At 34.2% G+C, this 11,488-nt stretch overlaps 2 protein-coding genes across 3 annotated transcripts in view; one reads left to right on the forward strand and one right to left on the reverse strand.

The window, feature by feature from the left end:
• LOC108750886 (UPF0764 protein C16orf89 homolog) overlaps nucleotides 1–630 on the forward strand; it is a 4,105-nt gene extending 3,475 nt beyond the window's left edge. For both annotated transcript variants that reach the window (XM_018490719.1, XM_018490718.1), the window contains 2 exons: nucleotides 30–132; nucleotides 398–630. In XM_018490719.1, the coding sequence (XP_018346221.1) occupies nucleotides 30–132; nucleotides 398–539 (245 nt within the window). In that variant the 3' untranslated portion in view covers nucleotides 540–630. The remainder of the gene's footprint in view (nucleotides 1–29; nucleotides 133–397) is intronic.
• Nucleotides 631–1,946: 1,316 nt separating this feature from the next.
• LOC108750915 lies at nucleotides 1,947–9,965 on the reverse strand. The gene is made up of 5 exons (XM_018490781.1): nucleotides 9,684–9,965; nucleotides 3,534–3,606; nucleotides 3,293–3,454; nucleotides 2,817–2,970; nucleotides 1,947–2,433 (listed from the first exon to the last, which is right to left on the reverse strand). Exons 2-5 carry the CDS (start codon nucleotides 3,603–3,605, stop codon nucleotides 2,318–2,320), a joined length of 504 nt encoding a protein of 167 aa, XP_018346283.1. The 5' UTR covers nucleotide 3,606; nucleotides 9,684–9,965; the 3' UTR covers nucleotides 1,947–2,317.
• Between the last annotated feature and the right edge of the window lie 1,523 nt (nucleotides 9,966–11,488).

An 11,488-nucleotide genomic window follows, 5' to 3' on the forward strand; every position in this document is an offset into this window, starting at 1 on the left:
AAATTGCGTACCTTTTTTTATCTTTTTAGTTGTTCTATGCGGCATGGAGGGTTACTATGAATTCGTCGATAAACATTATGAAGATATAATACTGAGTTGGCCTCATTGGAGTGGCTGCTTTGGTGTAATCGAGTAATTGTCTATATATTAGAAAATTTATTTTATAGAGATACATATTCTAATTATGCAATTACAATATTTCATTACGTCGCAATTATTACAGTTAAAAATTAATATAGAACGTATAATAACGCAATAATATATAAATATGTTGACCTCAGCCAATTAGAATGCATTATACGTGTATTTAATGTAATCATGTTAAAGATTCTACAAGTATTTACTAACTATTTTGTAAGAAAAATACCGTAAATGAATGTTATGTTAAATGTTTCAGATTTTCTAACGAACACCAAATCACTCGGCGATCATCGTCGATAACCGACTTTGGATGTGACAATCATACGACAAGTCTTGCTGCCGCGAGTCTTGCCGTATTTATTCGGGAAAATATAGAAAATGCTCTTAGTCAGCCTTAAACTTCTGTTATTTACATGGAGCGCTTTTATATCTGATGTTTCTTTCTAAAATGTTTTGCAGATCTGATTTTTTTGTTGAAGTTCTTTATAATTACAATTTTATAATTTTTTACAAGAAAAAATATCTTCTCTTTTATATATATATATATATATACACATATATATATACGTGTGTATATATATATGTATATTTTATAAAAGAATTTATTTTATTAGAAAGGTATAGTAACTTTTAGAATTTTAATAGCCGGTATTGAAAAAAACTAATTTGTTCTTAAATAATAAATAATATTTATTAAGATTGAAAAAGATACAATGGCACACGTTCTACGGAAGGGAAAAATCAGAATAAATAGTTAAAATAAGAGAGTCTGCTTTTCTAATGGTATTAATGTGAAAACTTGTTTGTGACACACTTCTGTTTCTTCTTCTTCCACAAATTAAAAAAATTAACTAAGGATACGAATTAATTGTCTCACCAATCCACTAATGAATTCTATCTTATCGTTATTGCGTCTTAATGATCTGAGAAAGGCAGTGTTTAATTTTTTGACGAAAATTCGTCTCATAAAAATATTTGGTAAACTATCTTATAATACAATAGTATAAATCAATTTATCTATAGCTTCTTGCTTCGTTAATTTTCTATTTCTACTCCGTTTTAAATTTAGACTATTAAATTAATAATCTCTTAATTAATGTTACTTGATATTTAATTAACAGCGTATAAAAAGCATGTTCTTTGATTCTTTGCTAATTTCTGATTAATAATTGCACTTAGAATATTTAACAGTTTAGTTATTCGAAAGCAGAATTCTTTAATATTATGGGAGTATTTATTCGATCGTTATAAATAAAATAATGATAGTTATATAATAAATAAGATCTAATGTAAAAATGTCTTAGCTTATGCTTATTTTACGCAGGGATACTTTTTGCGAAGCATCCGGTCATGTAAATCGAAATATATCGTGCTTTGGTGCAAACTATGACGAGAATATCTTTATAACGCCGCTTATACAGATTTACAAAAATTATTCCCGTTAGATAAATGACTGTAAGAAAAATTGACTTTAATCTGACGTCATTCAGCGAATCACACGGAAAGAATAGTTTCGCTAAAGTTTCTAAAAATTTAGTTAAATCTGAAAATAATTTTATTTGATTGCAAAAATAATTATACACTGAAAGAGCAATTCTGTTGAAAAATCTAAAAATTTAGCTAGATATAGATCTGAAAAATAATTTTGCTGGCTCATCAAAACGATTAGGTAGGACGACAAAACTGGTTGCTAAAATATCAAAACATTTTGCAGTATTGCTCATTATATGCTTAAGATTCCTGCAAAATTATTTTCAGATTTGTATCTAGTCAAATTTTTAGATTCTTCAGCAAAATTGCTCTCTTTTAGTGTATAAAATATTCAAACTGATTACAACGTCAAAATTTTTTGCAGCATTGCTCATCATATTTGAATTGTCTACATAAACATTTGAATCATTAATCATAAAACAAATTATTTTCACATGTAATCTATCTAAATTTTTAGATACTTCAGCAAAATCGTTCTCTCCGTGCAAAGATACTTATTATTGGCGAAAACGATATAAACCGCTGCAACTTGCAACCGATTCTAAACAACGTGTCGTGAGTCGACGAGTTTGTAAATGTTTATATGAGCGGTAGCGGTTGCTGCGGTCGTCATGCCGTTCTCCAGCCATGATCGCCTTCGCTGACGGGCCTCTGCAATCGCGTATCTACACATTCAATCTTGCCCTCATGCTCGTCGGTAATTGTACGGCTTTCCATAAGGACCTATTCTTTTGCTCATCTTCTCGATCTTCAATTGCTGGAAATAGCTGTACACCACCAGCCACATGTACGTGTATATTACTGCAAAAGGTTAAAACACTATTATAAGTTGCCCTAATTGCACAAACGTACTCTCAATGTCTATTAATTTCTTTGATAAAAAGGTTAGTTAATTTTAGATTGTCAACAGTATTATGACCACAGACTTCTATGGTTAGACTTCCATCAGATTTCTATGGTCAGGCTGGCCATAGAAGTCAGTTTATCTTCTGACTGAAGATTGTGTTTTTCATAGATAGTTCCGTGGTTGTGACTTCAATTATGATTTCTTTAAGATTTTTAACTATTTCTTCGATTCGTAATGATGAACAAAAAAGAAATTGCCTTCTTTAAAATATTTTTTTTCTGAGTAACCAGAATTTTATTGAAGATTCGCGATGGTATTTAAAGCGCAACTGACTCACCGACGGCAATTGGGCCGAATATGAGCCAAAGAACGCCGTTAAGAACTTCGCCGTTTACTAAGAACATAATTGCAGTGTAAAGGACGCTCACAAGAAAGGCGACGGCCAGCATAAGGCCCAGAACCACCCATGGAAGCATCATAAATGTATTTTTCTGTGAATCCAAACCGATTATCATTAAAATTATTTATATAAAGTAATATCAGATAATAAATAAATTAAGAACAATATGCATAATATGTTTTTCGATTTATATACATTATATGATATATATAATGTGTAAAATTATTAATTTTTATATATTTTTATATATTTAGTATTAAATTTTATAGTCGAGAATAATAAATTTTATAAATTTTCTGAAGAATCACGATACTATTTACGCAAACATTTTAGATTAAAAAATTCTAAACATTTAGTAACTTTATGTCTGCAATATTTTATTGTATATAGATGTACTGTCAATATTTCTTTACCCTTAAAGCGCCGATTATGAGTAACGTAGAGATGAGGATGGTCATACAGAGGTTGATGGCGAAGATGATCTTTACGGCTGTCTTGTCTAAAATGTCGATGATTATCGTTTTCCATTCTACGTTCGCCGTGAAGATCAGGATCAGGAAAAGCACAGCTAGTACCTGGTTTACAGGACGAAATCGATTTACGTAATAATTGAATCACGTGCGAGTTGTGGAAATATAGAAATGGTGTACTTACTATGCCACATACTCCACTGAAAATTGTTCCCGTTTTCAGGGAACAACATCTGCAACAGGTCGTCAACTGCATTCTAAAATAAAGAGTAACAGTTCCATTATTTTATCGAATTAAATATTACTATTTAGTAATATTATTATTACTATTTATAAAATATTTAAATAGATAACAAATATGTATTATTCATCATCACAAATATAATTTTGTTACATGTAAGTTTCTGCAATACTTTTTTTCTAATATTGAATATTAATTATAATCCTTTCTTTTTCTATCTTTTATCAAATCTGATAAACATTAACGTATTATAATAGACGATAAATTGCTAAAAGTATTTGCTAACAAAAACTAAGAAAAATAAGTTTCCAAGGGACACATCAAGTCGACTTTATTTTGAAGTCAAAACCATAAGAGTCAAAATGATTTCTGGTTGGAAACAGCATTTGACTGTTTATTGATATCAAGATAAAATGAAATCAAAATAAAATCATTTTGATTTTTTGTTGACTTTTATGTGTTCCTTGAGTTAGCGTTCTTTAGTCGTCAATTTTTGAAAATATGAAATAAGGGATATAGAAAAACTGCGTTTCTAAACTCGACTTTTTTCAAGATATTATGTTGATCAAAATAGATCAGACTATGCTTTGCATAATCCTATCATAAATTTGCCACACCTGCACCTCACCCACCAATTGCGGATAATGACGCAGTAGATTACGGAATATTGGGCGATGATGCGACAACGTGATCCATTCTCGCCGCGACGTATCGCAACATCGCGCGCGAGAAGTTAATTCGTGTTATGTCGAGAATAAGGGAAATTTGGGTCATTGGCATGTGCCGCGCGCTCGCTTCTATTTTAGACACTTAAACGAGTCGTGTATTCGTCGTCGCTGACCTTCCTTCCGGCGTTTATTATTATTTCTCCAACACTCAGGGATTCGATATCCGGTAGCGGGAAATAGATACATCGGATACTGCGGATAGTAAAAAGACATGACACGTAATTATGTTATACGTTTAAAATTTTAAATACTTCACGATTTTTCTACGATTATTTTTAAAGTCATCGTACACTGTTAAATTCATAATGTCACATTATATATAATTTGAATTACTTTTATGTTTACAGGTCGCTACTGCTCCTTCAATACGTCATTAATTTAAATACGTCATTAAATAAAATAATAGAGTTAAACAATTTTGCTTTTCAGCAAAAGATAGAGTGTAACATGATGTAACACAGTGAATCATTATATCCTTATTGTTTGCCAATATTAAATAGAGAATTGATCACTATGTTATTATACATTGTGTAGGATTCTCTCTGAAGGATTTTGACAAAATCGCCTGTGGTCAGATTCTGATTCAGCGTCTCTATTCATTCTTGCTTTCCAGCAAGAGGTATAGTGTAACACACAGTGATCATTTTATCTCTGTTTAACATTGGCAAATAATAAAGATGTAATAATTCACTGTATCATCTGCATTTCTTACTTGGAAATGAAGCATCCTTTAATTCAAGAAAATATATTCAGTTTGATTCAAATTCAGTTTATTATTTATTTAAATGTGTACGTTAATAATATGGACGATGTTTACTTTGAAACTAAGCACTGAAATAGATTGGATTGATTTACATTTTGACATATAGAAATTATAATAAAAACAATAAAATATTATTTAACTCAAGGGATTGGAATACCATTGCTCCTTTGATATTTAACGGTGTATACACCGCATAAAAAACGGAGTTCGTTTTCCATTTTTGTCCAAGCGAATAGCAACAGACGAAGGTAGGCGTGTTTTGCTCAGACCAATATTTCTTTGAGCCTGTCTCCGATCTGAGGTCGGCTCGAGGACTGAGGAACAAGATCGCTATAAAATCGCGACCGCGGCTGTACATTCGCCGACTAAGTCGAGGTCTTCTGATCCTCATAAGGAAACGTGTCTCTGCACGATCCTACGCCATTTACTTCGCGAAAAAAGCCATCACCGTCGAATGATGACCGGCTGATTAAGATTACCTTGGTAGTTCATGGTAAATTGACGGCTGTACTTGACCGACACTCGAAAGCGTGGCTTGAAAAAAGCATCAGACATTAAGAGGCCTCGATATCTATCTCAGCTATCTCGATTCGTGACGACAGAAGGAAGAAAAATTGCAGAATGTTTCTTGTGTGTTTTGTAAGATGATCGTTGAAGGTCCAAAGTAAATTTACTAAACAGCGTGAAGACTTGCGGAACTCACTGTCAGTTTCATGGACGTTAAATGGAAAATATGGAACAATTAAATGACACGGTTAATTACCGACGAGAATTGTTCTATACGGTGTCGGGCTAGTCAACGAAGAATTTCTAGCGCATTTTGTCGAGCTATAACCGGTTTCGAATTTTGTTGACGAATAGTTCGCACAGGAATGCATAAATTTTACATGAATTTTCTCACTTCAGAGACGTTATAATCAGCGATGACGAGTGTATTGCTACTGGACCTTCGACATTTTATTAGAGAAGATATACATGCAGAAAACATTGAAACATATAAATTAGACCAGGTCTAAAAGTAATTATAAAGTATCAAAATACATAAAATTAAAACATAAAATTAAACAATAAACGCTAGTCAGAGAAGATTGGAAACTGCTTTTCAATTTGCTTATGATACGCGATAACAGAATAATTTGACAAAACTTGAATATTACTTAATCGCTAATGAATTATTTTCTATTAAGATTCTTTATTACGAGAAGTAAATTATGAGACTCCGTGTGGCAAGTACGTAATTTCCAGATTCACGTATTTTTTGACGCAAGCCTCGCAAGTGCAATTCGAAGTTAATAGTATAAAATTAAGCAACAAGAATTGGAACTTTTTGTAAGAACAATTACTGACTAAAATGTTTTTAATTTTGACATCTTTATTTTTGTATGTACTGATGATGGTCAAATCTTGACTGAAACGTCTACGTTATTATAATTTTAAATATATGACTTTCGCTTAAGAAATCTAGTGTTGTGGCTGAATGCTCCCTTTTATTTATTATATATTTTGTATTGGTAAGCCACTTTTAAAAAAAATTTCAATTTAAAAATCGTTCTTTTCGTGAAAAGAAGCTGCAATCTAACAGAGAAGTAATTATAAAAATGATAAAGCATGATAATAAATCACTTTGTATGATGAAAACTTCTAAAATTACAATTGTAATTCTCGTAACGCAAGTTGCCCCTGTTAATAGACAAGATTGCTGCTTGAAGGTGCATCCCGGAAGAGTGCACTATGCGCCGCTGAAACGCGCGATTCTATCCGGCTTGCGCAAAAAGAGATTGCGTCACTACACAAGAGATCACTGTGAAGCTCAGAGATCATTTTCCTAAAAAGAAACGAGCGTTTTAAATGTCGGTATTATACCAGTCTGTTTCAAGTCATCGCGATAAACGAGTAGTATTACGCATTTTTTTGCGCAACCGTTTCCGAAGGCATTGATTATTAAGTATCATAAGAAGTATCAATTATAAAAATAGAAAATATAAACATCGATGTTAAATTATGAACTAATAATGGATTTATGTACGCTTGCGTAAATTTATTAATGAATAATAACATATTACTATTCCGAATGAAGTGTCGATTAATTTCAGCTTTGATAAACGCTGTTTAAAAAACATTTTGTGATTTGTAAATCGTATTTTATTTTAAAAATTAACGTATTACATATTGGTTCTCTCTAAATCTTTTGGAGTGAAATCTCACTCTAAAGATTAAAAATTATAAATCAATAATGAATTCATGTACCTACACTTGCGTAAACTTATTAATAATGACGGATTTTTATATTCCGAATAAAGTCGATTAATTTCAGTTTTGATACACGCGTTTAAATTTTGTGGTTTACAAATCTTATGTTATTTTCTAAAAATTTACGTATTACATATTGGTTCTTTCTAAATTTTTTGGAGTGGAATTACGCTCTAAAGAGTGAAAATTGAGCTGATCTTGAAAAAGAATGAGTTAATTTTCAATTTTTAAAAACGAAATTTTATTCTTCAAAGTGACAATTCACTTTAAAAGTTTTAGAGAGTAGGTGTAAAATATCTAATGATTCCGGTGTAGGCATTAGTTTGCATTTTCAAGTGCGATGCATACGGTGACGGTCGAACGTTTATCATGAATACACACTTACGAATATTACGCAACAAAGATAATGAAAAAAAAAAAAGAATTCTTGCGGAAGACATTGTCGCAATCGACGCGAATACGATTGGCGCGTTACATGCGTGCGATTGACGTTAAATTTAGGTGATGAGTAAGCGCAAAAAAACACCGTTTAAAAATATACGATACTATTCGATCGGTCCGCTAAATCGGCCAATATGGGTTTTCTTGACCCAGATACGATGATTAATTAGGAAGGAAAGGGAAAGGAAGGGCTCTTTGTCGAGATATTTCGCGTGCGTTCCGATAGTCAATTAATGTAAGAAGAAAGGGTGCGGTATGTCAAGAGAAGTAAAGAATAGAGAAGATCGATACTCGACCATTAAAGTTAGGCCGCTTTGAAGACTGATCGATAGTTCTCATTAAAGAAAAAGTAAAAGAAGAAACAAATTGATTTTGCAATATCTTATGTAGGAGACTCAAGCATAATAAGCAAAAGTTTCGACATTCTAGCAGCTATATAAATTATTTCGACAGTCTAATAAAATTATTTTTATATCTGTATCTGACTCACTTTATAGATGTTTAAGCAAAACTGTTCTTTATAAAATTAAAAAAATTTATATTATAAGTTATTATACTTATCGTTATAACCAAGAATTAGACATCGAATTCTTATGGAATTTCATATTTTTTTAGAAAGCAGCTTGGAAAATTAACATCAAAATAGAAATTTATCTTAATAAAAAAAGCATTCTGAAAATACATATTTATTTGTGCACATTGTGCATATTTGTACAAATTTGTATACTTTGTGCATGTCTGCAAAAAATATCTGCATAAAAATCCGATGTCTACTAATAATGAGTGTTTTCCATTTGACACAAGCATCGTTCTATCCTTTTTGACATTCAGAGAGTGATAGAGACAGAATGACACTTGTGTCTATTTGTGTCGATTTGTGTCATCAAATGGAAAGCACTTGATCGTTTGCGATCGAGGATGCTGCTGCGCATTCGTACGCGCGAACAGTAGATTGATTTTGCAAATCTTATCGAATTTATCACGAATCTTAGAAGACCTCCTGCTAATGATATTGATAAGCCATCGCGATTCCGCAAAACACACGCAAAAGTCGTCTCGAGTGTTTCATATGAATACGAGAAAGGCCAGCGTCAATTAAGTGATTTGTAAGTAGTTGTGCATACAAAAATACATACATCGTTGTGACAAGTCACAATTGCTCTATGAAAAGCGTAAATTACGATACGAGTAAGACGTGGCCTTTCCAAGTCACGCGTATTTACGAAGCACATCTAAAGATTTTGCTATGCGAAATTGCACATATTTTATTTTTATACCTCAGTCACGATTAACGTGCGACCTTCCTTTACCTCGCACACATAAACGCAATTTCTTGTGCTTTATAATTTTTGCGAAACTTCTCTTCGGAGTTTGTCGAAGTATTTTTTCGTACTACATACATTCATAAATATACATAAAATATCTATACATATATAAATATTACATATTTAAATATATATAATTGTTTTTATTAATTAGAATATAATAATAATAATAATAGTCATTAATGATAGCTCCGTCAAATCAATAATTTAGAATGATTTAGAAATAGCGATCGAACGGGTAAGAGCAAAAATTAAATTCTGCACGGATGCGATTGTCACGATCGAGCTATTACAGCACTGTAAAACGCTCTCTGAATGATCGGTTACATCACTATCCAAGCCTCCTTGTTTACGCATCACCGTTTACATTCCGTTACCTTTTATCACCGACAATTTAACATTTGATCGACCGATTCAATTCGAAAAAAAAAAAAAAAAAAAACGTTGGTCTTATTATAATATTGCGCATCAAGCACTTTAATCCGCCGATAACAATACAATAATAGTGATCCGGCGTGCTAAATGTCATCGTAAGATTCCGCGCGGGCGGAAGGTATCGGCGATTCGCGATCGTTCGCGTACTCACTTTTCGTCGGAGAGCGCGGGATCTTCTCTCTTTTCCCTCGGGATCGATCGCGCAGGTGCACCGGTCTGCGTGCCGACACGGGAAAACGTACGCGGATGCTGCACACGAACGAGACCGCGGAACGTGACGTGACGTGATGCGACGTGGCGCGGCGAGGCGAGAGACGCGGTAAAAGATCGCACGCAGGTCCAGCAGCACGCGCGCGCGTTCCGCTCGCAATAGGAGATGACCAGAAACTGTGCCAAGAACAGTGCCGCGGCGGCCGCGCCAAACCGCGATGTGGCATACACCTACGACGCCGTAACACACCTACATCGGTGCCACGGGTCGGGTGCACCAACACCGCGCGGCGACGACGGGGAGACCTACGCGGACGGACGCGCGCGTATCGGTCCCGCGGTGCGCTACCGCGACTTACGCGAACGGCGTGTATCGCGAACGTGAGACGCGTTAGGAGAGCGCGGGGAGAGCAATAGGAGATCTAGATGTATAGCGCGATCCTTTTATTTCAGCGCCAAACGCCGACAACTTTCCTATTACTGACCATTTTCATCACTATTCTTGTTCTGATTGTCTGTCGTCAAATAAGCATATATAATGAGCATTATAAGTAATTATCCAAGCAGAAGTCATTGTGATATCAAAATGATTCGAAAAATGATCGTTAAAAGTCATTTTTCAATCATTTCCACGATTCATTTTAATCGTCATTTTAATAATCATTTTGACGTTATCGTGACTTGTTCTGCTTGGGTTATAAATGGGTTATAAGATTGATATATTATAAGTAACAAATATATAATAAGTAAGCTTTTGATAATTCTACAATATGATACGATTGTTAAGTCAAACGTGACCTTTGCTTTTCTTCTTTTATACGAATCGCTCTCCGCGCGAGACTTTATCTCCGGCTCCGAGGAACGTGGCTGGAGCCGCTCGTGACAGGCCGAGGGTAAACTTCGCCGCTCATACGATCCTCTGTACGAACGCGTCGCACGTCTCGCTCCCCCGGGAAAGTCTCGGCGTCTCCGCGACTTTCCACGCGAGCTACATCTCTGTCGAACTCCTTCGACACGGTCGTTAACCGATCGTTCGAGGAGCCGAGCGGTGACGAATTAATAAAATTTCACGTAACTTTTCTACAGATCTAAAAAAGTATATTTTTTACTCGACGTTTCGTTCAATTTTCCTGATGAGAAATCATGCCCGTTTTATTAAAATTTTCCGCGCGTGAAAAAACTTATCGCTATGCAAGTACATACTATAAGTAAAATAGAGAGACTCGCAATATTCTAAGACGTAGTCGCAAGGTCAAGAGTGGAACGTTTCTGCGTTCTTAGGTTTATAATTGAATTATAAGGACATACAAACGTGATTCGAGTAAAATTGTTTTATGAAAAGCGTAAATTATGATACGAGTAAGATATGCCCTTTCCAATCTATCTGCAAATGTGTATCGCGATTTACAGAGAGTGACGTGTAATTATGTGTATCGTTGTTACGCCACAATGTAATTTTCCAGGTTCTAGAGGAAAGAGTTCAAGAGGAATCGACGTGCTGCACTAACGTGCTCGTTAGTTTGCGCACGTTGCGTGACCTCGAGATAACACCGCGATGAACCGACTGACATTGCCGCTATATTTGCGCACATAGGTAATGAATGGTTTTACACGCGTGAATGACTATTCCATCAATCGAGAAACGAGCGTTCATTGCGGCAATTCCGAGTAATTAAACTTTCCTCATTTTTCGCATATGTGTGTGTATGTGTACTTTTATGTGTATATATATATATGTATATATAT

Source organism: Trachymyrmex septentrionalis, unplaced genomic scaffold, assembly GCF_001594115.1.
Source record: "Trachymyrmex septentrionalis isolate Tsep2-gDNA-1 unplaced genomic scaffold, Tsep1.0 scaffold38, whole genome shotgun sequence".
Taxonomy (NCBI): domain Eukaryota; kingdom Metazoa; phylum Arthropoda; class Insecta; order Hymenoptera; family Formicidae; genus Trachymyrmex; species Trachymyrmex septentrionalis.